This window comes from Paralichthys olivaceus, chromosome 6, assembly GCF_024713975.1.
Source record: "Paralichthys olivaceus isolate ysfri-2021 chromosome 6, ASM2471397v2, whole genome shotgun sequence".
Lineage (NCBI taxonomy): Eukaryota > Metazoa > Chordata > Actinopteri > Pleuronectiformes > Paralichthyidae > Paralichthys > Paralichthys olivaceus.
Window position 1 is genome coordinate 4,189,545 of NC_091098.1, and position 27,846 is coordinate 4,217,390.

Below are 27,846 nucleotides of genomic sequence, written 5' to 3' on the forward strand. Positions count from 1 at the left end.
TTAACAGTAAAAATATTGGCAGCAAGATTACAAGAAGTTCTATTTGTAATCCACTACATATCACTGCAATCACAACAGGAAGGGAATGACAGTACAATGTTGTATTGTTTGGATATTAAAAAAAGATTACTGGCAGCAGGGTTTAAAGTAAATTATTTTATGTTGTAATAGCACGCCCAAGTATTGTTTACAATAACCACATGAATTTCATTTCCTCCTTCCTCCACACCTTAAAACTGATAAACAATAGACAATACACAATAGCCACATCTGAAGTGTGGTTGTCTTTAAGGCAGTCTGAGGTATAAAGTCTGGACTTAAAAGAATAAAAATATCTTTACACATGGAGAAGCTTTCTTATCGTGGATATGTTCTTTTACTAATGCTCTTCATTATGTTCAAGAGACACATCACAGAGTTTCTTCCTATTAACGGTAGCTTTGCAATTAAATTGTTGTTTCACCAGTTCAATTACACACAACAGTCACAAGTTCAGTCTGCATGCAAGACTGGGCAGGTAAAAAAGTCTGACAGGAATAGAGAGTCACACCCCTGCTTGTTGTTGAGGTGTGCTCAGTTTTGTTGCGATGCGGATTTTCTTGATGATCACCCAGTCCTTCTGTGCAGCTGTGACTTGTATCCTCAGACAGGACGAAGCAGAGTTATACTTTATGTTTACCTCATGCATCTCAAACCTCCCATTCACTACTGTCCCCACTGACTGGAGATCGGTACAATTCTTCTCACCATTCTTGATGGTAACCACATCATGGCCCAACTCCACCTGAGCGGACTCCAGGAGGTCTTTACCTTCTGACCCCGTTTCTACAAATATCTCTGTCACCACTGCAGGAACTGCTAACACCACAGTCAGGTAATTATCTTTTTCGAGGGCACGCCCCCAGAAGAATTCCTCCCCTGCTTCCCAGGCATGTTTGGGGACATGATTCTTGTAGGCGGACATATCAGAGTAAACTTCAGCTGCAGGGTTGTTGTAGAACTCCTCCTCAAAGTCCTTGTCCTTTAGCTTGTTGTATGTCCCTTCGAACGAGGAGAAAGTGCCCACATGTTGAAACAGCGATGGTTTGAGGAGGATCCTCTCCTTTTGAGTCAGCAGCTCTCGAAAGTGAGACATCAACCAGTCACAGGGCATTTCCTGGTAGAAGAGGAAGAGGAAACGGACCAGGAGAGGAAGATGGACAGATTTGTAGAGTTTCCCGATGTAGCCTAGGGATGAGAATTCCAGCATTGCCCAAGTGATCTTCTTTGCCTCTTGCCCCTTAACATGCCTCCTGATGGTGGTGAGGAAGTTCTTGGCAGAGGAGACATCATCCTCAAGCTGGAGGTAGTACTGGGCAAGACTGGCACTGTAGTGGATGAGGAAGGAGTAATCCATGTTCTGCTTGGAGCGGAATGATACCCTCTGCGGAGAATCATTGTAGTTCCTCTTTAAACCTGTAGGAGAATCAGAGTCTGCTTTTAGACTGTTATGAATGCACTGAACTCCGGATAATCACCAGACATTATGTGGAGGGGCTGAGTGTCACAATGCAAAGGGGTCAAAGACAAATAAAGTTTCTTAAAAGTTTTTACAGTGCTTTCCATATGGAGGTAATTCATACTTTTGAGTCCAGAACAATGTGGTTAAACAAGTCTCATTTGTTAAATTTCAAACTGCCTGAATTAATTTTTAAACAGCAATTTCAACATCCAAAAAAATCTCAGTTGGCGCAACATAATATTTAGAAGGATATATATATATTTTTATAAATTAACAAGTTTTTTTTGGTTGTGTTCTATTGGCCAGGTATTCAATATTTTAAGTATCCAAATTTTAAAGTGGATTAAAATTAAAGTAATTAAAAATAATACACAAATACAAAAACATTCAATACAGACACTATTGACATTATATTTTTCAACCATTTTTTGTCTTTTACCTATTATTCATTGGTTTGAATGAATTTTTTACCTGATAATTATCAGTTCTGCCACCTGACAATTAATGTGCTGATTAATTTTATAATTAATACAATTATAATAAATATTTTGTATAAAATTAAATATTAATATTTTTAAACAAATGCATTTTCCCAAAGATATCCTTCTCTTGCAGCTGAACCGTTCTTAATGTGCTCCCTGTGTTGTTCTGTCTTAACTTGATAGTAACATCTAAAAGTAAAAATTACAAGTAAACTTCAGTTGTGCGCTAGACATGTGTGCTGCACCTGTAAGAGGAGGGTACCAGTCCTGAGGAACATGGATGACCACCAACTGGCCTTGCTCCAGCTCTGAGGCAAATGCAGTTTTGACCTCCCTCACTGTGGTAACTCTCCAGCTGTCATCAAAATCTGCTAGCAGCACTACCACCACCATAGAGGAGCGCTCTTCAGTAGACGACTGGTGGAAGAGAGACTGCAGGGTGGGAATTAGATAACTGCCCTTCTTCCTATTTATCGATGATATCCCAATGGATAAATATCCTGAAACAGAAACATGAAGTTTGAGCAGGTTTTACATGATACAGAATATATATATATATATATATATATTTTCTACATGATCAATACACATTGAGCTTTGTGCCAAATGTTACGTGACTATTTCTATTGATGCCAAGTCCTAATATCAATGTTTTCACCTATCATCAAGCCCAGCAGGTTTTGATTCTTATCTACTGGGCTGCCCGAGTTACCCTGAGTCCATTCATGGATGTATGAACTGGCCTTGATTAGTACCCTCACCCAAGCAAAGAGGGTCTGATTAACAGACGACCTTGAGTTAAAACAACACAGGAGGCTGTGTTGATAAGCTCAGCTACTGCAAGGCTAAATACAAAATGTGCACTTTGAAGATGTTCCTCTGACACTACTGCTGCTTCTACTATGTAAATCAGAGAAATGTGACAGTCATATCACAGAATATGTGCCTGCATGTATTTGATTGGCTGATACTGCGCCTTGCTTGATAATGTCCCATTGCAGCAGTGGGTTTGAGGTCTACACAGAGCCAAAATTAGTCTCAACAATACCTTAAGCTAGACATTTCATTTCATTTCAATACAGTGAGCCTTCTTGGTATTGTGAGAATGCATGTACATAATTGTAGAGACAATAAGTATTTTTGATCAGATGTCAATATTCTCTTTCTGTGCCAAAACAAAAGTTTGGGAATAACTTTAGCACACAGATAAAGAAATGAAAAAGTGTATCACATACTCTGTTGAAAAGATGGTGCTCCAGCAAGCAGCTGATAGGACACATTGAGAGGCAGGTAATCTCCCTGATCAACCCAGGACTCCTTTGTGACCAACCTCTCTGCCTGCCAAGATAATTCATTTGGAGTGTGTTCGCTTGACCTTGCCGGGCCCTGCAAAACAAACATGTCACAGTAAGTCCGAATATGCTACGTGAATAGGTCTCATACTCTCTCTTGTAAAGCCCCACTTTCAGGTTTGTTTCAACTTTGCAAGCAGCAGAAATCAATATATCATGGGCTGAAATATAAACATTCATATAAATGTAATCCTGTGTGTGTTTGAGAGAGAGAGACCATGAATTTCAGAATAAAGACAGTTACCATGTATGTATGTGTGTGTGTGTGTACTTACTGCTACGAGGACGCTTGAGTGGCTAATGAAGTACAATCCCCCAGCTAATAGGAGCACTGCTAAAACAGCGTTCTTCCTCAAATGACATCGCATTTCCTATCAGACACACACACACACACACACACACACACACACACACACACACACACACCACACCCACACCCACACACACACACCATCCATTAGCACAACAATAAATGACCAACTGTTGATATTATACAGTGCAGACTGTGTTAGGTCCATGTGTCTACTCATTTCAATTGCAAATGTGAAATTTGGTTTTCTCAATTTGTAGTTGAATTAATGGCTCTGTTGCCAGATCTGAAACATAAAGGTAGGAGGTGAATGCTCTGCTCCGTTTACATGCACTGAAAGGTCAGGGTTTCAATATAGTCCAGGAGTCGTGTTAAAACAAGACACTCTAGTGTCCTCTCTGGTGTGAGGACACTAGGCAAGGTCTAAATATAGAGCAGTCTATGATTACCTTAGGCCTATATTCTCTACCGTACCCCTGTACCACGTTTGGTGGTCCCCTTTGGTGTCCCCTCCTGGAATTGCTCTTGAAAAATGTCTCTGTTTATCGTCCCCCCCCAACAGTAAAATGAAAGACCCACCCCTGTGTGTCTGTGTTGAAGAGCGAGATGTTTTATTTAAAGGAAGAAACCTGAGCATAATAAAGCTGCCACATGACAACTGTAGCTAGTGCCACAGGAACATTGTAAAAAAGTATTTTAAAAGTGATGTTAGACAAAAACTGTCTAAATAAAAGAAACCTTACTGCAGCTATTGTTGTGGAAGATAACGTCAGAAGACTGTCTCAATAAGAGTAACGTTATTGTAGCTGTTGTAAAATATAACATTATCAATAAAGGTAGCGTTACTGTGACTATTGCTGTAGATGCTAACGTTATTAATAACAGTAGCGTTACTGTAATTTTTGTAAAATATAACATTAATAATAACAGTAACGTTAACGTTGCCATTGTGGATAAAAGTACTGTTACTGTAGCTTTTGTTGTGGAAGATACAATATGAAGAGTGACGTTACTGAAGCCTCTGATGTGGCTAAAAGTAACGTTACCGTGACTACCGTTGTAGAATATGACAGTATCAATACAAGTAACGTTACCGTGACTAGAGTGAGCTATCGTTAAGTTACCTTAACTGATTAAAAGTTCCAGCGATTGAATGGAAGCGCAGGTTCCGTCGCTACAACTTTGGACGTAACTCAAGATGATTCCACAGCTACGGATGTGCGCACTTACACGAACCTCGAGGTACAAAGTTTATCGTTCAGAAAGAATGAAGTGAGCGTGTGGACGATGACGTGAGTCCGAGAGGTTAGTCTGTGTTAACCTCCAGGCACACTCACCTCCCTCCGCCACCACCGCCGGCACGCTCCTGGCTTTACAAGCGGAATAACAAATCACTTCAGATGAGGAACAGGGGCCAGCTACAGATAGCATCACCTCATCCTCCTCCTCGTTCCAGAGCCTCCTGAGTCTGCTGCCTGACCGCGAACACACCACGCTGTCAGGGCGTGTGTGAGGACCAGACCCCCCCCCGCCCCCCCGCTGTGTCGTCACCGTCAGACCACACCCACATACAGTCACTTAGAGGCAGGTGTAGAGCTTCGTGTTTTCAACCACGTGGTTATAAAGGCATTTACCTAAGCTGGTACATCGTGTAGAGAAGATTCAGAGCCCATCAAAAACTTACAATATCTATAGAGCCTTTCAGTTCCAGGGCCCCCTGCCAATTGTGCAGCTGTGAATGAGTGAAGTATAGAGACCACCCCCCCCCCCCCCCACTTTATCTACTTTGTGACATGTTTGTAGATAAACATTATCTCTCAGTCCCAAAAGGAGACTGCTGATTTTGTCAAGCACTGACCTCCATTGTGCCCCCATCATGCCGAACAGGACCTAAACTACATTTTAAATCTGCTTACTGTAGTTTGACTGTAAAAATACAGCAAACTGGGGAGATTAATGTTCTGCAGCTCCACCCAATGCTCTTGTTGCTCATTTAAAGAGTCCACTCTCGCATGAATTCAAGCTCAGCTCAGCCAATATGTTTATATGTGCAAGCTTGGTAGAGAAGTGGAAATTTCCTCTCCACACGTATTTTATGTCTTTTGCCTATGTATGATGTATGTGTGTGACTTCCAATAATAATAATGGGAAGGCAAAAGGCCACAGTCAAAGTTTAGTTAAAGGTTCAGTGTGTAGGATTTAGTGACATCTAATGGTGAAGTTGCATGTTGCAGCTGAATACCCCTGACCTCACCCTCTCCTTCCAAACATAAAAGAGAACCTGTGGTAATCTTCAGCTGTCATAAAAACTCAAAAAGTGTTTGTCTGGTTTGTACAACTGTAAAAAAACATGGTGGCCTCCATAGAGCGGACCTGCTCCTGATGTAACTTAAAAGTATTTATAGATAAATGGCTCATTCTAGTTTAAACAAAACAACAATTTGTACAATTTTGATGATAACACACAAGTGAAAACATCCCTAGGATTGTTTTATATTCAATTTCTGCCAATAGATTCCTTTCACCTAAACTCTACACACTGAACCTTTAAGGTCAGTGCAAATCTCTTGAGCACCACAATGATCTTTGTGACAAGTGTGTAGGTGAAGCATGAGAAGGAAGATACAGTCACATATTTACAGTCTTCAATTGCTCAATCATTCAGTTGTGCAGACAGTACCTCTTCTTCATTTATTCTTAGGGTGGTATGTTAGCATGTTTGAAAGGATGCACAAGAGTGATGATTGTGTGTGTGTGTGTGTGTGTGTGTGTGAGATGTGTATCTAAGCTCTCTCCGAGGACAGTGTTTGTAGTACAGTGGTAAGGATGGAGAGGAACCCCCTCAGAGCTTTTTCATCTCTCGGTTGCTGTTTAAGAGTCACTTTAACTGCGTCCTGTCCTCTGTCTGTTCTTGTAGTCTCTATCCCGATCAACCCATCAGCCGTGGCTTCCTCTCCCTCTTTCATTTGCTCATCTTCCCTGTCTTCCACCACCACATCTCCATCACCCTTTCCAGCTTTCTGAATTCCCTCTCCAGTGTACAGCAGCTCTCCCAGGATGAGCGTGCTGTTGGGGGTGTCAGCAGAGCATGCCTGCTGGGTGTGTGTGTAGAGGTAGACCCTCCAGGGGAGAGAGTCTGGCGGCGTGAAGGCCAGTGTCTGGATATTAACCAGCTGCATTGCAGCCTGAAGACTTTGCGGGGAACAGTGGAGTAACTCAGGACATCGGACGAGTACTTCCATGCACACGCAATCCTCCACTTTTATCTTCTCAGGACCTAGACACAACAAAACAAGGAGCAATTACCAGAGGCTGTTTAATGTCAAGAAACACTGAATATTCACTGGGGTGCAACTTCATGAAGGGTGGGTCTACAAATATAAGACCCAAAATAAATTAATAATTAAGAAAATATCTAATCTTTTTATTTTTTTACACTTAAAATATATAAGTAAAACAGAGAATCTGTCAAATAAAATTTAAGTGTTACTTCAACCATCTTATTTAGATAATAATAATAATAGCTTAATTCAATTCATTATTTTTAATAATAAAATGTTTACTTTTTGACCTCCTTTCAAAAGTCACCTCGCTTTTTGTGTTGTTTTATGTGTTGGTGACAGCAGTGTTGTCTTGTCACAGACATCTTTGTGACAAATGGGACACTGCTAACAGAGTTAGCCAGTTAGAAAAAATTTCAAAACTAATTCTGAACTATCCAACTGCAGCAGTAAACAAATGTACAAAGAAAAAGAACATTTTCAATTCATTTAGCGCCTCAAGGCTGCACATGCTACTTTGTTAGCTGGCTTATAACTAGGTGGGCTTGTGAAGTTTGTTTATTACCCAACATCACAGTGAGGCAGTGATATGCAGCAAGACCAAACAAGGTAAGCAGTACTAAGCAGCCAAAGTTAAAAATAGACATAAGCTGGTTGACATGCTGGTGTGATATATCTCTTTACATCTTTATTTCACCATATCAGACTGACACATGGGAGCTGACCTTTGTCATGGCAACATTCATACAATCACTTCCTCTTAATCGATTTGTCTACAAGATTTGTTTTGCTGAAGTTAGAAAAACTGTCCTACCTGGTTTATCTTCAGTTAAGATTTTATGTTCGATATTTTTCATACATTTTTAGAATATAGGAGAAGATGGTGAATATCTCTTGCCCCTTTGAAGGTCTTCTGCACAATGTAGGCCACCAACTACCAGTAGATGTTTGCAGGTGTTAGCGGCCACCAGCAGATGTTAGGGACATAACTTCAGTTGTGCACTTTAGCATCATCAAGTGTTCTGGCCTTGTAAACAAAGATACAGGCCGAACTTGAGGGTACGCTGAGGCTAAAGGTAAAAATGGCTACTGGCTTGTATGGCAGTACTATGAAAGCCATGTGGCCCGCACAGTAGATCAGATTTATTACATCTATGCCTTTTAAACTTAACACCTTCCCATTTTAGAACAAAGGACAAGATGGAGAATATCCCTTGTATTTTCTTACCACACTAATTAATGGCTAATACCAGTTGATGTAATCAGATGTTAGTGACCACCAGCAGATTCAACCTATAATAAAGCATCATATTTTCATATATACCACCCAGGAGGGTCAATGGGAAGAATTTGTACGATGTGTGGGGATAGCATTAACCTCCTTCCATTTAATTACCTTGCTCAGCATGCAAAACCTGCTGCTGCAGCCACTGCCCCTCAAACTCCTCTGGGCTGAGAGTCGGGGAGAGGGACAAACTGAATGGGACGGCAAGGCCCGAGGCCAGATCATCAGCAGAGGAATCCACAAGCTCAATGGCACTGTCTGAGCCTGGAGAGGACACGGGAGGACAAAGAGGAAGGAAGGGAAGATGATTTGGAGGGAAGAAGTGGAAAGAAAGGGGGAGGATAAATGTAAACAACAGGGAGCCAAATGGTGGACAGAAGACAGAGATTGAGGATGAGGGTTAAAGTGGTAGTTGGGATAAGTGCCAGAGGAAGACATTTGTGATTAAAAATGGCACTGCATTCCCAGAAATGGACAGTAATCTTGCAAAACCAAAACTCTCTCAGACTTTGACCAAAATAGAGTTCAGTATGCAAGCTGCAACCAATTGGACCTATTTAAAGTGGTGTAAAGATATTCTCAGAGCTTCCCCAGTTGTACCACTGCAGTGGCTTCATAAAGTCTCCACAGCTGCACGTAACCTCATATTATAAATAAAGTTATTGTATTAAAAAAATATATATTTATATTCCAGTTATTTGACATATTGATAAAAACTGGAACAGATAATGATGATGATAATCCAAAATTGAAGCCAAAAGCCTTCCCCCGACTTCTCTAATGTCACCACTAGATAAAATATGTAATTTATCCAGGGAAATATCTTAACAATAGTTAGATGGAAGGCTGTGACATTTGGTAAGAGCATTCATGTCTAGGTTCAATACTAAGCACTGTTCATCTTCACACTAAACAGAGATATGACTCATCAAGAGACATTCAGGTCTAACTTGAGTTCAGTGTAAAAACAAAAGCAGATTTGTATCCATCCAGAACCATCCCGGAAACATGAATGTGTTTGGAATAACAACAATCTCCTGCAGGTGGATTAGTCAGTTTCTGTGAGGCACTTAAACTGCCACCCTGACACTGAGAAATGTGAGAGACTCAAACACTGGAAGGCCTAGAGGAGACTGTATGGTTCATTATCTGCTTCAAAGTTTGATAATAGTTACAGAATTACAGGATGCTTGTGACATACATACAAATATACACAGCATATATAGCCATTGTCTCCCAGTGGCAGAAAAAGTATTTCCATCTTTTATGTAATTTGAGATCCTTGAGAGACTTTCAAGGCAGAATGGCTCCCAAAGGCATCATGACCACTTCCCATGCCACAAGAGCAGCACAATCTAAATTCAACCACAAGTTTATAACACAGTTAGAGGGAAGGAGGAGGAAAGGATCATGGAAACACTCAGTATATTGCAGTCCAGTATAACACTGACACTAACAATGACTTCCATGCAAAAACATATAGAATTAACAGCTAACTTTAATTAAATTTGGACTTGTTGACCTGTGGAAGTATGGTTTCCACAGTAGCAAGGTGATTTCCACAGATGGAAAATAAATTGCTGCTGGTCAGACTGATTAAATGTCGAACAGGCTTACAATAGCTCACAACCGAACCACCACGCCTAAATAAGCGCACAGCAATTTAATCATTAACATTAACGTTTACTTGGAAACAAATCCATTCTTCACTGATTCTGAATGAAGCAGGTGATGACATGATCACACAGGGTTGTTGGCTTTAAAATCCAGCTGCATGTCCTGGACTGGACAACGCCCACCACCCTCTGCACAACACCTTCATCAGGCAGAGGAGTGTGTTCAGTGGCAGACTGCTGTCTCAATCCTGCTCCACAAACAGACTCTTTCCACCCCCTGGCCATCAGATTGTACAACAGCTGTCAGTGATGGCAGGAGGCACAATAGACAATGGACTTATCTCTCTGCACAACTTTCTACGCAGTTCTTCTGCAATTATTTAATATTCCTGCACATGTTTAATTCCTCTGTATATATTGAAATCCTATGCAAATGTTTAATTTCTCTGTAAAAGTTTAATTTTGCTTCAATTGTTTAATTTAATGTAATTTAATTTAATTTCCTTAATTCCTCTGTACACATTTAAATGTACATTCATCTCAGGCCAATTTCTACGTATGGTTACTGTGTTATAAGTTCACTCTAATGCATAAGTCAAGTCTAATGTATGTTCAATGTATGATACTGCCACTGGATGCTTGAATTTCCTTCGGGATCAATAAAGTATCTAAGTATCCATCTATCTATCTATCTATCTATCTATCTATCTATCTATCTTTAAATGGAAACAATGGCAGGGATGAGCCTCACCTGCCTGAGAAAATCACTGAGCCTGTTATGACTGATGCTACTGTGAACAAAACGCTCTATTTAATTATTACATACATTATCTCAAGGTAATTTATATAATAAGGTTAAGCCTAAAGACAAAATTATAGAGAAACCCAACAGTTCCTACAGGGAGCAAGCACTTTGGTGACTGTGTAGAGAGAAAAAAAAACTCAGAAGAAACCTAAAAAAACCCAAAGAACAAGACTCAATGAGAGCAGCCAGGCATCTGCCTGGACCGATTGGGTTGTGTTGGTTGTACATTGTAGGGAAACCATTCCTCTCAGTTAACTTACAGTATTCTATTTCTATCAGGCACTGGCTCTGCATTTACTCCATAAATGCATTTTATGTGTAATACTCAATTGTTTTAACCTATTGAATCTAATGTTGTGGAGTTTTTTCAGTCTGCTCTCTCCTGCTCTCTCCCTCTCTCATTACATCTTTCAACTATTAACAAGTCTGACATAGATGAAATATGATGGTTACACAACCGTTACACAACCGTTCCACCCATCTCTCCTCTCTTCCCCATTTTGTCTCCACTCACCCCATCCGGTCCAGGCAGATGGCTGCCCACATTGAGTCTAAAGGTTTCTTCTAGTTAACTAGGAAATGTTTTTACTCCTCAGTTGCCAAAGTGCTGCTCGTTGTGAGAACGTTTGTGCGTCTCTATAATATTATAAGGTCTCAACTTTACTATGTCAAAGGCCTTGAGATAATGTATGTTGTAATTTGGTGCTATACATTTCACATTTTATTGAAATTTTGGAAGGGGACTGTAGTTTCCCATAAGCACATAGCAACAGCAGAAGACAAATTCCCACTATTATGTTTCTTACCATCAGTCAGTCATCCTGTTGACAAAGCCTGTGCTAAGTGAAGCTTTGTACTGATAGTCTCGTGGTAATATGATGAAGCTTGATAGAAATTTGCAAAAATACTATAAAACACATTTTCTTTATTTACAAAAACACTGAGTAAAGCACTTGGGAGCTGGCACTATGAATGTCATCACTCACCTGCATGAACCTCCTCACCACCGCTACAGTTCAGTGTGTCTGAGAGGTTAGTGTTGGGCTTAAGGTCAAAGGTCCCATGTTCTGGGCTTCCTCTGCTGGCTAACTCTGTCTCTATGGCACCCTGCCTGAGAGGCTCCAGGGTGTTAAAGTTGCTTGCCCACTGGCTTATGGGCTCTGCAGGGCGGCCAATCAGAACGCCCAGTGAAGGGTCTGACCTCCGACCCTGGAGGACTTTTCGTGTTTCTTCTATCCCACAATGCAACAGACGGTAATAGAGAAGTGCCTGGTCACGTACACACATGTCTGTCTCCTCCTCTGTAAAACAAAAGAGTATTAACAGGACATCTCTCATTTCCGATCTGTTTTACAAAAACAAATACACACACACACACACACCTATGCAGTAGTGCAGCAGTCTTCCTAGCATGTCTTGTGTCTCAGCAGGCCGACACAAAAACATCCTCATGGTGGCCACCAGCAGCTCCATTTTAACTCCCAAAGAGGCCTCACTCCTCACTCCGTCGATGAACACCTCCAATGTGTAGGGGGCGCTGGAGACTCGCTCCCCGTACACACCCAGCAACCACAGCAAGGCCTGCCTGCCCTGATGGAGGATACGGAGAATGAGCAGAGGCCCTGAACAACCACTGAGGTGTTGTGAGTGACTCTGGCTGATCTCAGGTTAAAGGAGTGTTTTAAAACTTGTCGTGAGTTTGGTGATGTGCACGAATTTCTGTGGTATTGTGGGTTGAAAAGCCCGGTACCAGTCTGACAATGGCTTTGGTGGAAGGATGCGGTCTGAGTCAGGGAAGAACCCATTGAATTTTGGCGCAGATCCAGGTCAGGAGTTGGATGCTGAAATTTTTTCCTCAGAGAAAAATTAAAGGATCATGATTATTAAAAAAATCTGGCATTATTTGGGGACTTATATTTAATGTGTGTGTGTGTGAAATTTGGTGCAGCTCCAGATAGAAATCTGGATCTTGTGAATTTAATGTTGGTTTTGTCAGCATTAAAAGGGGAATGCTGGTAAGAAAATATGGATCGAAAACAATGTTGGTTCCATATTAGCTAGTTTCATGTGGTGAGAAATTACATAGTAGGTATTAAATATCAAATATAAGAAACATATTAGCTCTTAAGGATACACACAATCAGAAACACAGAAAGTCAGCCCAACTTCACAATAAGGGTAAAGGCTGGGATACACTTAAATGTCCAGTGTGTAAGATTTAGGTGAAGGGAACTATTGGCAGAAATTTAATGTAGAATAATCCTCATGATGTTTTCACTAGTTCGTTTCATCTAAATTGTATGAATTGTAGTTTTCTTTACCCCAGTAAAGGCTCTTTATATATAAATACTTTATATTTACATGGAGGGGGTCCTCTCTACAGAGGCCGCCATGTTTTTTACATTAGTCCAGACTGAACAAACTAAACACCTTTTGAGTTTTTATGACAACTGAAGCTACCACAGTTTCTTTTTCATGTTTGGAAGGAGAGGGTGAGGTGAGGGGTGTTCAGCTGCAACATGCAATGTCAACACTAGATATCACTAAATTCTACACACTGTACCTTTAATTTGAACAGCTTTGTACAAGGGCAAAGCTCCTGGATAGTTCCAAACGGCAGCTAATGCAGGCCTGTAGTTGTATCACCCTTTGTCTGCCTGTGATAAAACTCTGCAGGTGAAGCTTGTTAATGTAAAAAACAAGCTGAGAATCTTTGACCAAAAATGTTGTTTTATCCCCCCCAAAGAGAGTGGGGCAATAAACCCAGTGACTGATCCAACTGGTAGGTAGTAAAGTCTGGATTTCCTGCTCGGGGCCGAGTGATTGAGTAAAGCATAAGTGTAAATGAGTCATTTATTTATTAATTTATAACTGCAGGGTGCCACTTTATTTGTTGTACTGTATGGGTTGTTCCATATCATGTAACTAGGTTTTCCAATCAATAAAGAAACCTGAATGTGAACCTTAGAAAATCTAGACAGACGCCAGTCTCTGATTTAAATGTTGATTTTCAGTGCTGGGCATTTACTTGTAGTACTGAGGTACAGCAGGAAGGCAGACAAACGACAGAAAGAGAAGCAGGACGTGAGAGATGGTTTGCTTGCACAGATCTGATCATAACACCACAGGAAGACAATGTTGACATGTAAATATCTTAAGTGGGTCAGAGGCTCAGACTCCCACACAGTTTGAAAATCCACCTAAAGGTCAAACATTGAGTGTTTTCATATGTAAACACAGGCACTGCTCGTTGTAGAGGAAAGAATATATTTGATTTTGAGTTACTTATCACCTATCAGCATATCACCACCAACCAACTCTCTTGAAGTCCTCGTCAGTGTCTTCTATGTGTGCAACACTGCTTTTTCATGCAAAGATATTTATCTTCTTTTTGTTTTTTTTATTTTGCATCTTATCTCAACATTTGCATTGGAATATAAACCTCCTCCTGGGGAAACTGTGGAGGATCTCAGGAGTTCAGTGCATGTCTATTAATGCAGATACTTTTGAATATTAATGTTTGTGTAAATGCTTTTCTTTTTGTATTATTGCTCAATTGCAGTTTTTCTCTTTGGCTGCTGTTATTGTGTCTTTTAATTTAACATAGCATTCAGCACTATTTCTATATTTGTTGAGAGTTGAATGTCAGTTTGGAGCTAATGTGCCAGAAAGCTTTAAAAAAACGTCTGTTGGCCTCCAGCATGAACACACGGAGTCCTTAAGTCCCAACAGGTGATATCTTTTTATCTTGTGCAAAAGATAACCCATGTTGACAGATGCCATGTACACACAAATACTGGAGCGGTGGGCTGCTGTTGCCAGCGCCCGGGGAGCAGATGTTGGGGGGAGGTGCCTTGCTCAAGGGCACCTTGGTCGTGGCGAGCGGGAGCGGGGATCGAACCGGTTATTGGACGACCTGCTCTACCGCTGAGCCACGGCCGCCCCATTATATCTTGTAATATTATAACGTGATTATGGTAATACTTATCCCTTCATATTGCGATTTTATTCATGAAATTTCAGATTTGTTCCTTTAAGTGGCCCTAATACACCATTTACAACATAGTGAAGTGCACTGCATTTACTGTCTAGATTCTGAAGGTGAATAAAACCTAAAATATCTTTACAATAGAACATAAAAGGAAATGTTCAAGGCTTATATGCTGTTTTCTGGTAACAATCCCACAAAGCAATGCACACTGTTTTAAAGATGAATAAACAGTGGTGTAATAGTACACCTGTCAGTTTTTCAGGGAGTGTCGTGACGTGAGATCGGGTCAGTGTGTGTGAGTGTGTGTGTCATTTGTTTGAATGTTTGCAGGGTGTGTCTGACCTGGCTATCCTGCAGAATCTCCTCACAGCCCTCGACAGCCAAACACACTGTGTCGCTACACTGTGGACAAACCCAGACCAGGTCGCACATTGTCTGCACCACAGCTGACGAATGTGGGAGAGATGGTGATGGAAAGAGAAAAAAACAAGAGCTGACAACTGTGAATGAAAGAATTGGCTTTTCTGTCTGTAAGACAAAAACAGTTAAAGTTTGTATAATAATAACAATAATAATAATAATAACTCTGTATAACACTTATCTAAAAAAGGTTACAATGTACTTCACAAATAAAATCCATGGCAAAAAGATGAATTAAGTCAAGTAAAAGGTATTCAATTCAGTTAAATTTTAAGGGCCAAATCATAACATAATTAGGACAAAACCTTAATATCTATAGAGAAACGGAACAGTTCCCACATCTAGTATAGTATGTGTGCATTGTGTACGGGTGAAATAAGTTTTACCAGAAGTGATGTGCTCTTGTTTGAGCCCGAGCAGCTCAATAAGGATCTCTAGACATCTGTCGCTGTAGCTCCTTCCAATACGACCTGCACCAAGTCCACACAAGATAACACAAACTGAGGGGGCCGAAGATTTTCCTTATTGCCCTCTGGTTGCTAATAAACAAGTGTGATGGGGACAAAGTGGAACTTTGCATTATAGGGAGGTGGTGTTTGAAACGGAAGGAATGAAGAGAACCAGTGAACAAGGCCTGGTAATATTGCCACAGAAACATACACTCTGACTCATAAATGGAGCTTTAACATGTGGGAATAATATTTTGAAATCAAAGGAATAGAAGGCCTTAAAAGTAAAGTATGCATGTTCATGGTCACTGCCGCATAATAATAGAGGAATGCATGGGTGAGTGTGTTTACCTATGGCTGAAATAGCAGCCTGGGCGGTGTCAGTGTTGACATCGGTGCAGTATCCTCTCAGCTCATCAAGTAACATCACTATATTCTCATCATTCACCAGCTCCACCAGCACCTGCAAACACAACAGCACAAGCTTTTATCTATCTGACTGCCTATGTTAACAATAGATGTGACATAACTGTGTGATATCTGTGGACAATGCAGCGATTTAGTTTAGTCAGACTCAAAGCAGCAGTGGCTCGGACATCCAGAGTCTTTGATATGGATCCAGCTCATCTGTCATATATGTTCGAAAACATTTCAAGCTCTTCACCACTGTAATAGTGACTGATTCAGCGGCTGTCACCATTTAGTTGGAACATTAATTAATAGAAAAACTTGCATACTGTGGTTCCACATGATCCAGGGGTGTGATAACACTTATTATTTCTTTACAATTTCTAGAATTTCTAAACATGTCAGGAAGCATTTGTACAAGTGGTGAATATACTTATGTACAGGGTGCGATTTGTGAAAAAAATATTACAATTTTAATCTTGTAATATTATAATTTTAGTCATGTTACATTACACAACATTTTTTTTGTAAAATAACAGCTTAACTATTTAACATTACAAATGTATACTCTTAAAATTATGACTTTATGACAGTTTAATCATTTTATACTATGTCTAAAATACTTTTTTCATTGTATAGTCTATTTGGCTTCATCGTTGTTTGTTCTTAAAATATAAAAATATACAAATCTAAATAAAAAAATATTAAACAAAAAAAAATTCTCTATTTATTTATTGTGATTAAATAACAACTTTATTCTTGTAATATTATGACATTTATTCTCATAAAATGATGACTTTGTTATTGTAATATTAAAATATATTCTCATAAAATTATGACATTATTCATATAAAACTACAACTTTATTATTTTATTATTATGACTCCTCATAAAATGATTTTCGTAAAATTTTAACTTTATTATTGTAATATTACTACTTTATTCTTGTAATATTACTACTTTATTCTCCTCAAATCAGATGGGGCATGTTTTAAAATGTTTTCATTCTAAAAAATAAATAATTACCTACTTGAATGAAGCATCTTAGGTTATTTATAGGAATTATAATTATTATAGTTATATAATAGAACTTGCACTTAACTATGCATTTTCAGGAATCTGCATATTTGAATTCATTCACCATATAACCAATATTTATTCTTGATCATATACAATAAAGGGTGAACATGCCAGAATTAAATCCTGCTTTCAGTAACATGTGATTAACATGATAACACATCCAGACTGAACTCTCACTTCCTGTTTTATTTTGTTTTCACTCACCTGCTCACACACCACTTCTCTTCCAGACTTTATCTGTGCTATGTGTGAAGCTTCCCACCATTAATTCCTCCTGTTTAAGAAAATGACCTGTTTTTGTTCGTGAGACTGTCTAAGCCCTGATCTGCTGCCTTGTTATGGTTTTTTTTATTCTCTGATTTTTGCCTGTGGATTCCCTGTAACCTTTGCATTGCTGACTGCCTTTCTGCGTCTGGCCTCTGGCTGCATTAAAAACTGAAAATGTTGATTTGAACTTACGAGTTCTGCCTGATTCCTGCAAGTGAGTCTCTGTTCTTGGTCCAGTCATCAAAGCATCTCAGCCAGTGAGTAAAAACATTTGATTTAGCTAATTAACTAAAGAAATTAACAAAGAAAACAGTTTGCTTTGATGGTGGACTTGTGTCCTCTTTTTATGTTTTCCTGTGAAGGGGACATCTACAGCTTGTCGCCCCTCTTTCATCAACATCTCCGCACATTAAGATGCTGCATAAACTGTTGACTTTCCCACATTGGTTTGTATATCACTGATGATGCGTAACAACGACCTGTGTGAAAACACCAACGGAATCGCACAACCTAATTCCATGGACCTGAACTTCCACTTTCTCAAAACCTTTGGTTTCGTCTTCCTTGTTATTTTATCTCCACTCCCTCTGTGGGTTTTGTTCATACCACATACCGGTTCTCCTGCCTATCCTCCTCACTGGTTAAACCTCCAAGCTAACCTCCACCCACTTTTTTTAATTGAGTCTTAGTTGTATACAATACGACTATGGTTATAGTACACACAAAACCTGCAAAAACCAGCATAACTGTACTGTGATTTGAAAAAGTCGGACAGAATGTAGAATGAGAGAGGTCACAGTGAAGATCTGCTCGACTTAACAGTCATTACCTGCATCTTCCTTTGCTTGATGTAGGCAGGCTCAGCATAGCCACAAAAGAAACGTTTATAGTGCGCCCCCATCAGGCCAGGGAGAGAACGCAACAGCAGCTAGAAGAGGACAAAATCACATTTCTCAAAATGTATCCACACCCATTTGACGAGGGTTTTCCATCAACAAAGTAATGAACTAGTGAATTATTGATGAAGTAAATAATACAGTAATATCTCTAAATCCAGCTACCCCCCCCCCCCCCCCCCCCCCCCCAAACACACACACACACACAAAATATAAGACCTTTTCAAACCATGTTATGCAGAAATCTAAATAATTTTTACAATTTGTAACAGGTCTTATTCAGTATCTTTAATATTTTATATACATGATATGTATATATAAAGATATATAAAAATATAAAGATGGATCTCTGCTCTCAAATGAACCATGACGGCTGGAATATTACTGAATGTGCAGACTCTCCAAATGACGTCACTAACATACCCAGGAAGTGGAGCTCATCCATCTTTATATACTGTCAGTATGTGTATATATAATATACATCCAACCAAACATTGGGTGAAAGATTATTTTCCTCCAATATTATTCATTTGTGTGCGAGACAGAGCAGTACATTTTTTTAAATTTATTTTTATGATACATTATTTTATTTATCTATTCATTTGTTTTTATCATGTAATTTCTCATCTTTTTCTCCTTGGTTCTTCTCTTCCTCCACCCATTCATACCATTATGTGTCAGAATTGTACAGTGGGTGGATCCCATGGAACCCTCTTCCTCCAGGCATGAATCATTCACCCTCACCTGTATGTGGCAGATGGCAGTGAACCTCATCTCTCTGGACACGCTCCCACAGGCGGCTAGTAAGGGTCCTCGTACTCGCTCCAGGGCTGCCTGACTGACAGCAGGTAGGGCTGAGCAGAGGCTCAGGAAGAGGCTAAGGGTGGCTGCCATGACTGGAGGGTGGGGGCTGACCAGGGATGCGTCCAGCAGGGACAGGATGTCGAAGAGCTCATCGTCTGACTGAGGCCGGTAGCGCTGGAGGATTCTCAGCACCTCGCACTGACCCCAAACGTCACACTCCTTCAGCCTGGGAGAAGAGACACACACACACACAGCATGCTCGCTCTGTCAATGGGAAGCGTTTGAAGTAAGTATACGCCTGGGTTAGCTAAAGGAGAGACAGCTCCCAGCAAAGAAATAGTCCAGCATATAACAGTCGCCATCATCAGTGGAGAGTTAATGGCGTTCATAGATTGAAGGACCAACTCTCTGGTAACGTAGTTATGACATTTGAACAAATGATAAAGAAATATTCTATCCCCAGACGTGACTTCTTTCGGTATATTAAGGCACTATGTCTTGCATACGTTAGTTGAGAACCATGAAAGATCTCCGGTTGAAAAATTATTATTTTTAACAGGTAGAGAGGTTTCCGTAAGTTTATTATATAAAGCTATGTATCTCACGACCCCGAATAGGTCTCAGAAGCTTAAAGGCACATGGGAGAAGGAGCTAAATATTATAATTGATGATGAAGAATGGAAGGATGTCTGGAGACATGCTAAATCAATTTCAGTTTGCAATCGTGCCCAAGCAATGCAGTTAAAAATTATACACAGAATGGACATATCCCCCAACCGCAGACATTATTTCAATCCTACTCTCTCACCCACGTGCCTTAAATGCAAGATAGAAACCGGTACCCTAACTCATTGTTTTTGATCATGTCGGAAACTGCAAATGTATTGGTCCAATGTATTATCTGAAATGGAGAAGATATTTGGTTTAAAACTGGAGATGGACCCTGTGTCTCTTATACTGGGCCTCTCAAATCGACGTTTAACATCAAAACATAATAAGAGGCTGTATTGTATTCTTACTTATGCAGCGAGGAAGAGTATTTTATTACAATGGATCAATGAAAGAGTACCAACTGTTAAAGGCTGGCAGGGAGTCGTGTTTGATATAGTGCCATTAGAGTACCTTACATGCATATTACATTTAAAAACAGACCAATTCTATAAAGTCTGGGAAACCTATTTGAACTATGTAGCGCTGGTGTTTTAATATAATGTTGCAGGGATTTTCTTGATTGCTCATACCGTACATGCCTGTATCCCCAAGTATTATTTATCTGAGCTGATGGTTGTTTTTCTTGTTGTTGTTGTTGTTGTGTTTGTTTGCCTGTTTTGCTTTTCATTCCTGTGGACCAAACTATGTATCCATCCTTTACTTGTAAAAGTGGAAAAAATTAATAAAAAAATAAAATAAAATAAAAGTCGCCATCATCTTTCTCTGAACTATAACCTGTCTATAACAGGGTTCAATCCCCTGCTCCTGCAATGTACATGCCGAGATGTCTATGAGCAAGACACTAGGCCCCCACTGTCCACTGTGGATTCACTGTGCGACAGAAAATAAGTACAAATGTACAAATACAGTCCATTTACCATTTTATTTGCTCCAAGGATCCAGGATCCAGATCTGGCACTATTACTTTGCTAGGATTATCATTATTATTATTAATAACTGGTTCTGATATCATTGCTTCCATTATTATTGATAGTGTATCGTTGTAATTTTAACAATCAGTCTGAGGGTGTTTTAAACAATATTTACAGCTGGTTCTGGTCTCTCTTCTCTTCTCCACCTCTCCTTTGTCTCTAGCTCCTGGACAGTCTGTGGCGCTACTTGGCAGTGTCAGATGCACCGATACATAACATGCCATTTAAGGGGCAGTCAATGGCCTCAATTCCTTTGCCATCCAGGAACTGCCTACGCCACATGAGGCCGGGCATTGTCCTGCACCAGATGGGAACCCAGGGCCCACTGCAGCAGCGTAAGGTCTCAAGGGCTCTGGCAGTGCTCCTCCTGTTCCTCCTTGCACACAGGAGCAAATACCAGTCCTGCTGTTTGGTTGCTTCTACGGTCCTGTCTGGCTCTCCTTGTGTAACTGCCTGTCTCCTGGTTTCTCCTCCATGCTCTTGAGACTGTGCTGAGAGACCCCGCAAACCTTCTTGCTACCACACATATGGATGTGCCATCCTGGAGGACCTGGACTACTACTACTAGTGACAAGGACATTAGCAGAACCCAAAACTAGAGAAGAATCAGTCCGGAAGTATCAGGAGACAGCAGCTGTCTGTTGTCAGCACATGTAACACCGTTCCCTTCTTTAGTCTGTCTTGCTTTTGCCTTTCCATTGCCTCTGGTGTCGCTTTCATTTGCACCACAGCATTAAGTGTTTTTGAGTGTTTTGTGTGTCGCTACATCTGCCACAACTGACCTCTTCTGCTGTTTGTCGACCACATTTGTCTGGTTGTTTAGCCATCACCTGCCTATTCGTCTGGACCTGGAAGTCCCACAGGATCTTAGCTTGGTCATTCTCAACCATATTTGGCGGTGTCTTCCATTTTGACTCTCATACTCAGTGCAGATGTTTCTGTACACTATTGTAGCCACTTGGTTTTGGTGTTCCATGTATGCCTCACCTGCCTCCATCGTACACTCTATTATGTACCTCTTCTTTTTTTATTTTGATAGTTATCATAACAGGTTTCTGTGACATTCTGATTACGGGCTAACCTGTTAAGGAGGTGATGTGTGATAGGTTTGTTGATAGCAACTCCTCCCTCCTCTTTCAGGATCTCCTCCAGGGCTCGGAGGCAATTTACCATCACCACTGGGTCTTGGTCCCTCAGCAGACTGTACAGCTCGTTCACCACGGCAGCATCTGGAGGAAGCAAGAACAAGATATATTCACACTTTTTTAAATATTTGAAACAGTGTATCACACTGTATCCTGAAGTTCTAGAACAATCATCCATCCCCTCATTAGACTGTCATACGTACAACTAACAGGCAACATACGAACATTATGGTGCAGGATGAATAAGGAGGAGATATTTCACAATGTGTTCCACACATTCTTCTTCTTCTTCTCAAAATCTGCCATCTACATCATCCATGATGCAGTGTGCAGTTTGAAGAAATACATGTGTCACGATTGTAGCAGTTGATGGAGCAAACAGCAGAGACGTCCATTCTCCTCCCAGATTACTTTACTTTTCACACTTCAGACCCAACCAACGCTGACTCAAGTGACATCTCTAAAGGAAGTCAGAGCAGCAGAGGTGTGTGAGGAGGGAAGGAGCCACACTTGTATCCACTCTCTTAATAACAGGAACATTTATTGATATCTATATAACCATCAATATATATTTAATAAAAACTCCCTAACCAAAAGCTCTTTTGGCTGGGGGCCGAGAGAGAAAGAGAGTGAACTGATGTCTCCAGTCCTGTTTAATCAGCCCGATTATCTTTTAGTGTGCACCAGACCTAAGAGAGAACACTTCTCAGTTTCTACCCACAAACATTGGATGATTAGATACAATGAGCAACAGAGAATTGGAGGGAAAATAAGGAAAATATTCCTAAAAAAAAGACCACAGGATTCATTCTGTAGAATATAGTGTAATTGTATAAACTACACCTATAGTCTTCCCCAAAATAAGCTGCTGTGTCCTGATATTATCCTGTTATTTGCATTAGATCTCATCGCATAAGAGGATTCAGGTCATTCTCATCTCTTATATTCATATTCTTATTCAAATGTAGTGCTCTGACCATATCAGTAGATGATCAGAGCTAACTCTGGGCAAATTGAAAATGTTTCACCCATTACTATTATGACCTGTGTAGATAAAAGCCCAAAAACCACACTTCATTTTTATTTCCTCATCAGTTATTCTGGTTTGTATTCTAGCCCCCCCACCACACACGTGCACCTCACAATGACGTGGCTTTAAAACCTGTCTATAAAAAGATTTGTTTATACGCTATAAGTGTTGTGTAATAAGCTTGATGAAAGCAACAGGTTGAATTGGTTGTTTTCACAAAAAATGTCTCTCACTACTAAAACCTGGTGGAGCTTTGATACTTTTTCCATTAACCTTACAGTCAGGTGAATTGTGCCAGAGCCCCGGATCTGTGGCTGAATGACGGTGACACACCACCCTACCTATCTCAGAGTTAGTTTGGAGATTGTGGAGCTTTGCCCAGCCAAGTACAGCCACCCGCCGCACACAGGCTGCTCTGTCCCTCAGTCCTGCTGTCAGTGGCTGCTCCACGTACTCCACCACACTGGGTAACCTGAGAGGCACAGACACACAATCAGCAGGCCAACAGGCCTGATGTAATGAGAATGACTGAGGTTGATGTGTTTAACACCTCACCTGAGATTGGTCATGTTTCTCAGGGCCAGGCTGCGGACCATGGGGTTGGGATCCTGACAGTCTTTCCTCAGCGTGTTGATGACCAGCAGAGACAGCTCTGGGTTTAAAGTGGCATAGGAACACAGGAAGACATAGACCAGTTTCTTCTGGACTATGTCGACTGTGGCACACGCTTTGACCATTTCGCTGAACAGGCCGGATACATCCACACCCTGCGACATTGCCCTGAGACAGAGAAAGGGAGGTGGGAATAAAATGACAATAACATGTACAAGACAGAAAAAAGACAGACAATGTGCTTTGGATTAAACATTTCACAGATATGAAAGGTTCATTTGAAATAGAAAAAAAATGTGTTTTAAAAAGGGAATACAGAATTTGCCTCAGCCTCTTACTTGGAAATCTGTAGGCATCATAGAAATGGAATGTATGGCAGTCAAACTGTATCAGTCTGCATAATAAAATGTCCATTGAACGCAAGATAAATTAGAATGACAGCCCTGCCTTAAAATCAGATCTTGTTCAACCTGTTTTGTGAGGCCACTGTGCCTATAGACCTTTGAATAACCAAATCTGACAGGTCTATCCGTTGTGCAGAGTGCAGAGTTTTTCCATCAGCTCCATGGTAAAAACTCTGGAGAATGACACAATGAGCCCATGTGAGAAAACAGCACGAGACTCGACAAAGAAATGAAAAATAACAACAAAAAATACAAATATCTATGGATAAGAAGTGGAGCTACACAAGTAGAAGACACTGACGAAGATGTCAAACAGCTTTTAAATGAGAAGATCTCTCAAGTGGATTGAATACGTTATTTCCTGCCCGTACCTGCTGCACAGATATCTGTTGTGAACACGTCTGAGCAGAGAATCTCTTGCTGCATTGTTCATGTGTGAAAGACAAACTCCAGAGAAAGTCCGGATCCAATTCTGCGGACATTCTCCGGAGTTCATGTCTGAAAACGGCTTAACTGAACATTTGTGCCAAATTCGAAAGGATTTTCTTGAGGCATGTTCACGAGGCAAATGTTTTTTTGCCTGGGGACAGTAAACAAATAAAGCTGACCATGCAAATACAGTTGCAAGGAAGAGTATGTACACCTTTGGAAATGATTTAATGCAAATAACACACAAACAGATACAATATTTTGTATCAAGAATTATTTTTATGAACACACCAAGTAAGCATTAACTGTGTACATGTGGATTTAGTAACTGGTCAAACCTCGAAAAGTTCTCTAACCATCTGGATCAGACCTGCACAACTTTCAGGAGGAACTTTGGACTATTCACCCAACAGACTTGCTTCAACTCAGACACTCGTCTTTAATGAATGATGTTCAGGGTCTGGGCTGTGACCCGGCCACTCCACGATATTAGATCATTAGATTTACTTCAATGTTTAGGGCCATTTTTTTGCTGCATAACCCAACTTATACTCATCCTCAGCTGGCAGTCAGCCACCCTGACGCTATCCTATAGTCCTCTTTGCTCTTTGGCAAACTTCAGGTGCAGTGATGTTTTTTTGGGGAGAGCAGTTTCCACTTTCCATAATTTATAACCTCATAAACAGCGACATTGATCAGCCCCAGTGTTTCATTAAAGCCTTTAGCTGATACTCTGGGCTTGTTTTTTACCTCACTGATCTGAGTGCTCGCTTCTAGGGAGAGTAGTTGCAGAACTAAATCCACCTATAGACAGTTAATCTGTTTTTCTCCATGTGGACAGATGAATATCTCTCTTTGACCTGACTGTGCAACTCTTTCCATCTTTATGCATGTCAATTCAGCCCCCCTGTCCCTCTCTTCTCTGCCCTCTTTTCAACCAACCTCTCCTCTCTCCCCCATTTTTCTTCGCTCCCCCAAACCAGTTGAGGCAGATGGCAGCCCACATTAGGTCTAGTTCTAGAGGCGTCTTCCAGCTAATGAGGGAGCTTCTTGTCTCCACAGTCTGCTTGTTGTGGGAACTGTTATGTTTCTCTTTAATATTGTTTGGTATCAACATTGCTATGTAAAGTGCCTTGAGATGATGTATGTTGTGATTTACTATGCTATAGTAACTGATAAACTTGAATTCAGTTGGACAGTTCTTGATCTGAGGTGTCTTTTCTTACATCAGCATCCTAACTCCACTGATCTTTTGTTGATGTCATTAGCTGAGGGGTTCACATGCATTATACAACCTACTCTGGATTTTTGAATGGTATAGTTAGTGTGGACAAGAACGATAGAATTATTTGTGTGTGGTTACTTTAAACAGATTGTGATTTTTTCAGTACTGTAATTTATATATATATATAAAGACAGATTTATACACATATGCAGGAAATTCCACTGGTATCACTCCAGTATCTATCTGTCCGTCCGTCCGTCCGTCACCTACCTGATGACTTTGAGGATGGTGTTCCTGTATCGCAGCTGGTCAGACTGAACGTTAGGGTTGGAAAGAGCTCTCCTCAGCTCCCTCACCGTGTCCTCACTGCCCAAATAAGGCATGGTGGCCACAGATAGCCTGCACGCTAACGAAGAAGACAACACACAACGTTAAACATTAGTTTACTCAACAAAAAACAACAGAGCCTGCTCACAATTGATTGACATGAAGACAATGTACATTTAAAGGTCCAGTGTGTAAGATTTAGGTGAAAGGGATTTTTGGCAGAAAATAGTGATGTTTTCATTGGTGTTTCATCTAAATTGTATGAATTGTTCTTTACCATAAAATGGGCCTTTATATTAAAAAACTTTATAACAACATGGAGGGGGGTCCTCTCTGTGGAGGCCGCCATGTTTTTTACTGTCGTCCAAACTGGACAAACTAAATCTTTTGCGTTTTCATGACAACTGAAGTTCACCACAGGTTCTCTTTCATGTTGGGAAGGAGAGGGTGAGGTGAGGAGTGTTCAGCTGCAACATGAAACTTCACCTCTAGATGTGACTAAATTCTACACACTGATCCTTTAACAGGTTCCTACAGAATAATCACACAACAGAGGAGTATAGTCAGGCTTTAATCAAAGGTATTACATACTTGAAAATTGTAATTGAGGCTCTTATCAGAGACGAGAAGAGAATAAACCAAGATATCTTAAGTCAGGTTATAATCGTTAATATTACAGACAAGATGAGAATAATACTTTGTGTGGTATTTAATATAAATACACATTCTATTTGGTATTGTGAGTACTACAGTCCAGAGGAGGAGCAGTCAGGCTTTATCGGAATGATCACAGAGGAGAATAAGCTGTCACCGGGCTTTAGTTGTGCAAATCAGAGTCAAGGCTGAAAGTTGACGTGTCAACGCAGTAAAAGTCAAACACCACTTGCTGCATGTCATTATAGTTAACGCAGTGATGGGTGAGGAACATTACCGTTCAATACTTCAGACACAGGACCTGCTGGATGACTGGTTTGTTTACAAAGCGAGCTCACTTCCGCGTTTCTTCTTCTCCCGCCTCATGCCTCTCCGTATGCTGCCGCATGCTGCCCTCAGCTGGTTGAAGTGGGAATAGCACTCCATCGTTCACCAGCACCAGCAGCCGCGTATCCTTTGGGATTTAAACCATAACCAGACCCTTTCAAAATAAACGATCTAATCTAGCTTTTCTGTTTTTCACACATCTCCAAATCCAAGCTTCTTCCACTAGACAAAATGTATTTTAATTTTAGAAACCCATAATCCTAGTTCACCTCTCTCCACCGTCTGTTCAAATAACTTTTTGCACATTTGTGTTGTACAAACGTTTTATTTTATGTACAAAAGTTTTTTTCTACTTGCTTGTGCAATCATCCTGTGCCACTGCACCTTACTTTGTAACATTTCTATAAAAAACACTGCAGTGAAAGGGGTATATAAATACTCAGGATTTTACTTATAATTGCATTTATTTATTTGATCTGCTGTCACATCTGAATTTCCCAGGTGTGTGGATCAATAAAGAACTATCTCATCTTATCTTATCCATACCCTGGAAATGAAAATGAAATTCGTCAGTCATACAAATTCAGCACCTATTTGAACAACAGGAAGAGAAACATAAAATATAAGAATAATTACAGAATCGTGTGATCTATGGTGTCAAATGCGGCACTACAATCCAGCAGTACAAGTATAGAGACAAGTCCTTTATCTAAAGTAGTGAAAAGGTCATTTGTAACTTTTAATAGAGCTGTTTCTGTCCTGTGATGGATTCTAAATCCTGACTGAAAGTCTTCAAACAAACCTTCACTATCTAAGTAACCAACAGCTGGTTAGCAACAGCTTTGTCAAGGATTTTGGAAAATGAAGGGCAGGTCGGATATGGGTCTATTATTAACTAAAACCTCTGGATCTAGAGTGGGCTCTTAGCAGAGGTTTGATAACAGCTGCCTTAAAAGCTTGTGGTACGTAGCCAGATAACAAAGACATATTAATCAGATTTATTATGGAACTGTCAATTAGGGTGAAAACTTCCCTAAATAGTCTAGTTGGGACAGAGTCTAATAGATAAGTTGTTGGTTTAGAGGATGAAACTAATAAGGTCA

At 40.3% G+C, this 27,846-nt stretch overlaps 2 protein-coding genes across 3 annotated transcripts; both read right to left on the bottom strand.

Annotated features, from left to right (window-relative positions):
• Positions 1-141: 141 nt before the first annotated feature.
• On the bottom strand, positions 142-5,167 carry LOC109630602 (alpha-1,3-mannosyl-glycoprotein 4-beta-N-acetylglucosaminyltransferase C-like). 2 transcript variants are annotated; one of them, XM_069526599.1, is made up of 5 exons: positions 4,983-5,167; positions 3,611-3,706; positions 3,219-3,369; positions 2,229-2,483; positions 142-1,455 (listed from the first exon to the last, which is right to left on the bottom strand). In XM_069526599.1, the coding sequence occupies exons 2-5, from the start codon at positions 3,701-3,703 to the stop codon at positions 545-547; spliced, it is 1,410 nt and encodes a 469-aa protein (XP_069382700.1). In that variant the 5' UTR covers positions 3,704-3,706; positions 4,983-5,167; the 3' UTR covers positions 142-544. The 2 variants fall into 2 exon arrangements, with proteins under 2 accessions (XP_069382700.1, XP_069382701.1); XM_069526600.1 differs by having other exon boundaries at positions 4,770-5,092.
• Positions 5,168-6,028: 861 nt separating this feature from the next.
• Positions 6,029-26,810, bottom strand: ap4b1 (adaptor related protein complex 4 subunit beta 1). Its single transcript, XM_020088714.2, has 14 exons — positions 26,694-26,810; positions 25,706-25,841; positions 23,321-23,545; positions 23,107-23,237; positions 21,672-21,819; positions 18,888-19,173; positions 18,077-18,175; positions 15,844-15,955; positions 15,430-15,513; positions 14,966-15,069; positions 12,015-12,222; positions 11,619-11,933; positions 8,323-8,475; positions 6,029-6,922 (listed from the first exon to the last, which is right to left on the bottom strand). The coding sequence occupies exons 2-14, from the start codon at positions 25,816-25,818 to the stop codon at positions 6,429-6,431; spliced, it is 2,472 nt and encodes an 823-aa protein (XP_019944273.2). The 5' UTR covers positions 25,819-25,841; positions 26,694-26,810; the 3' UTR covers positions 6,029-6,428.
• Positions 26,811-27,846: the final 1,036 nt, after the last annotated feature.

Coding starts and splice junctions, on each gene's coding strand:
- ap4b1 (XM_020088714.2), bottom strand. CDS start 25,818: ATGCCTTATTTGGGCAGTGAGGACACGGTGAGGGAGCTGAGGAGAGCT. Junction 15,070..15,429: donor ACAAGAGCACATCACTTCTG/GTAAAACTTATT, acceptor CACATTCGTCAG/CTGTGGTGCAGACAATGTGC. Junction 11,934..12,014: donor ACTGCTGCACTACTGCATAG/GTGTGTGTGTGT, acceptor TTTGTTTTACAG/AGGAGGAGACAGACATGTGT.
- LOC109630602 (XM_069526599.1), bottom strand. CDS start 3,703: ATGCGATGTCATTTGAGGAAGAACGCTGTTTTAGCAGTGCTCCTATTA. Junction 3,370..3,610: donor ACTCAAGCGTCCTCGTAGCA/GTAAGTACACAC, acceptor TTTGTTTTGCAG/GGCCCGGCAAGGTCAAGCGA. Junction 1,456..2,228: donor CTGGTACCCTCCTCTTACAG/GTGCAGCACACA, acceptor ATTCTCCTACAG/GTTTAAAGAGGAACTACAAT.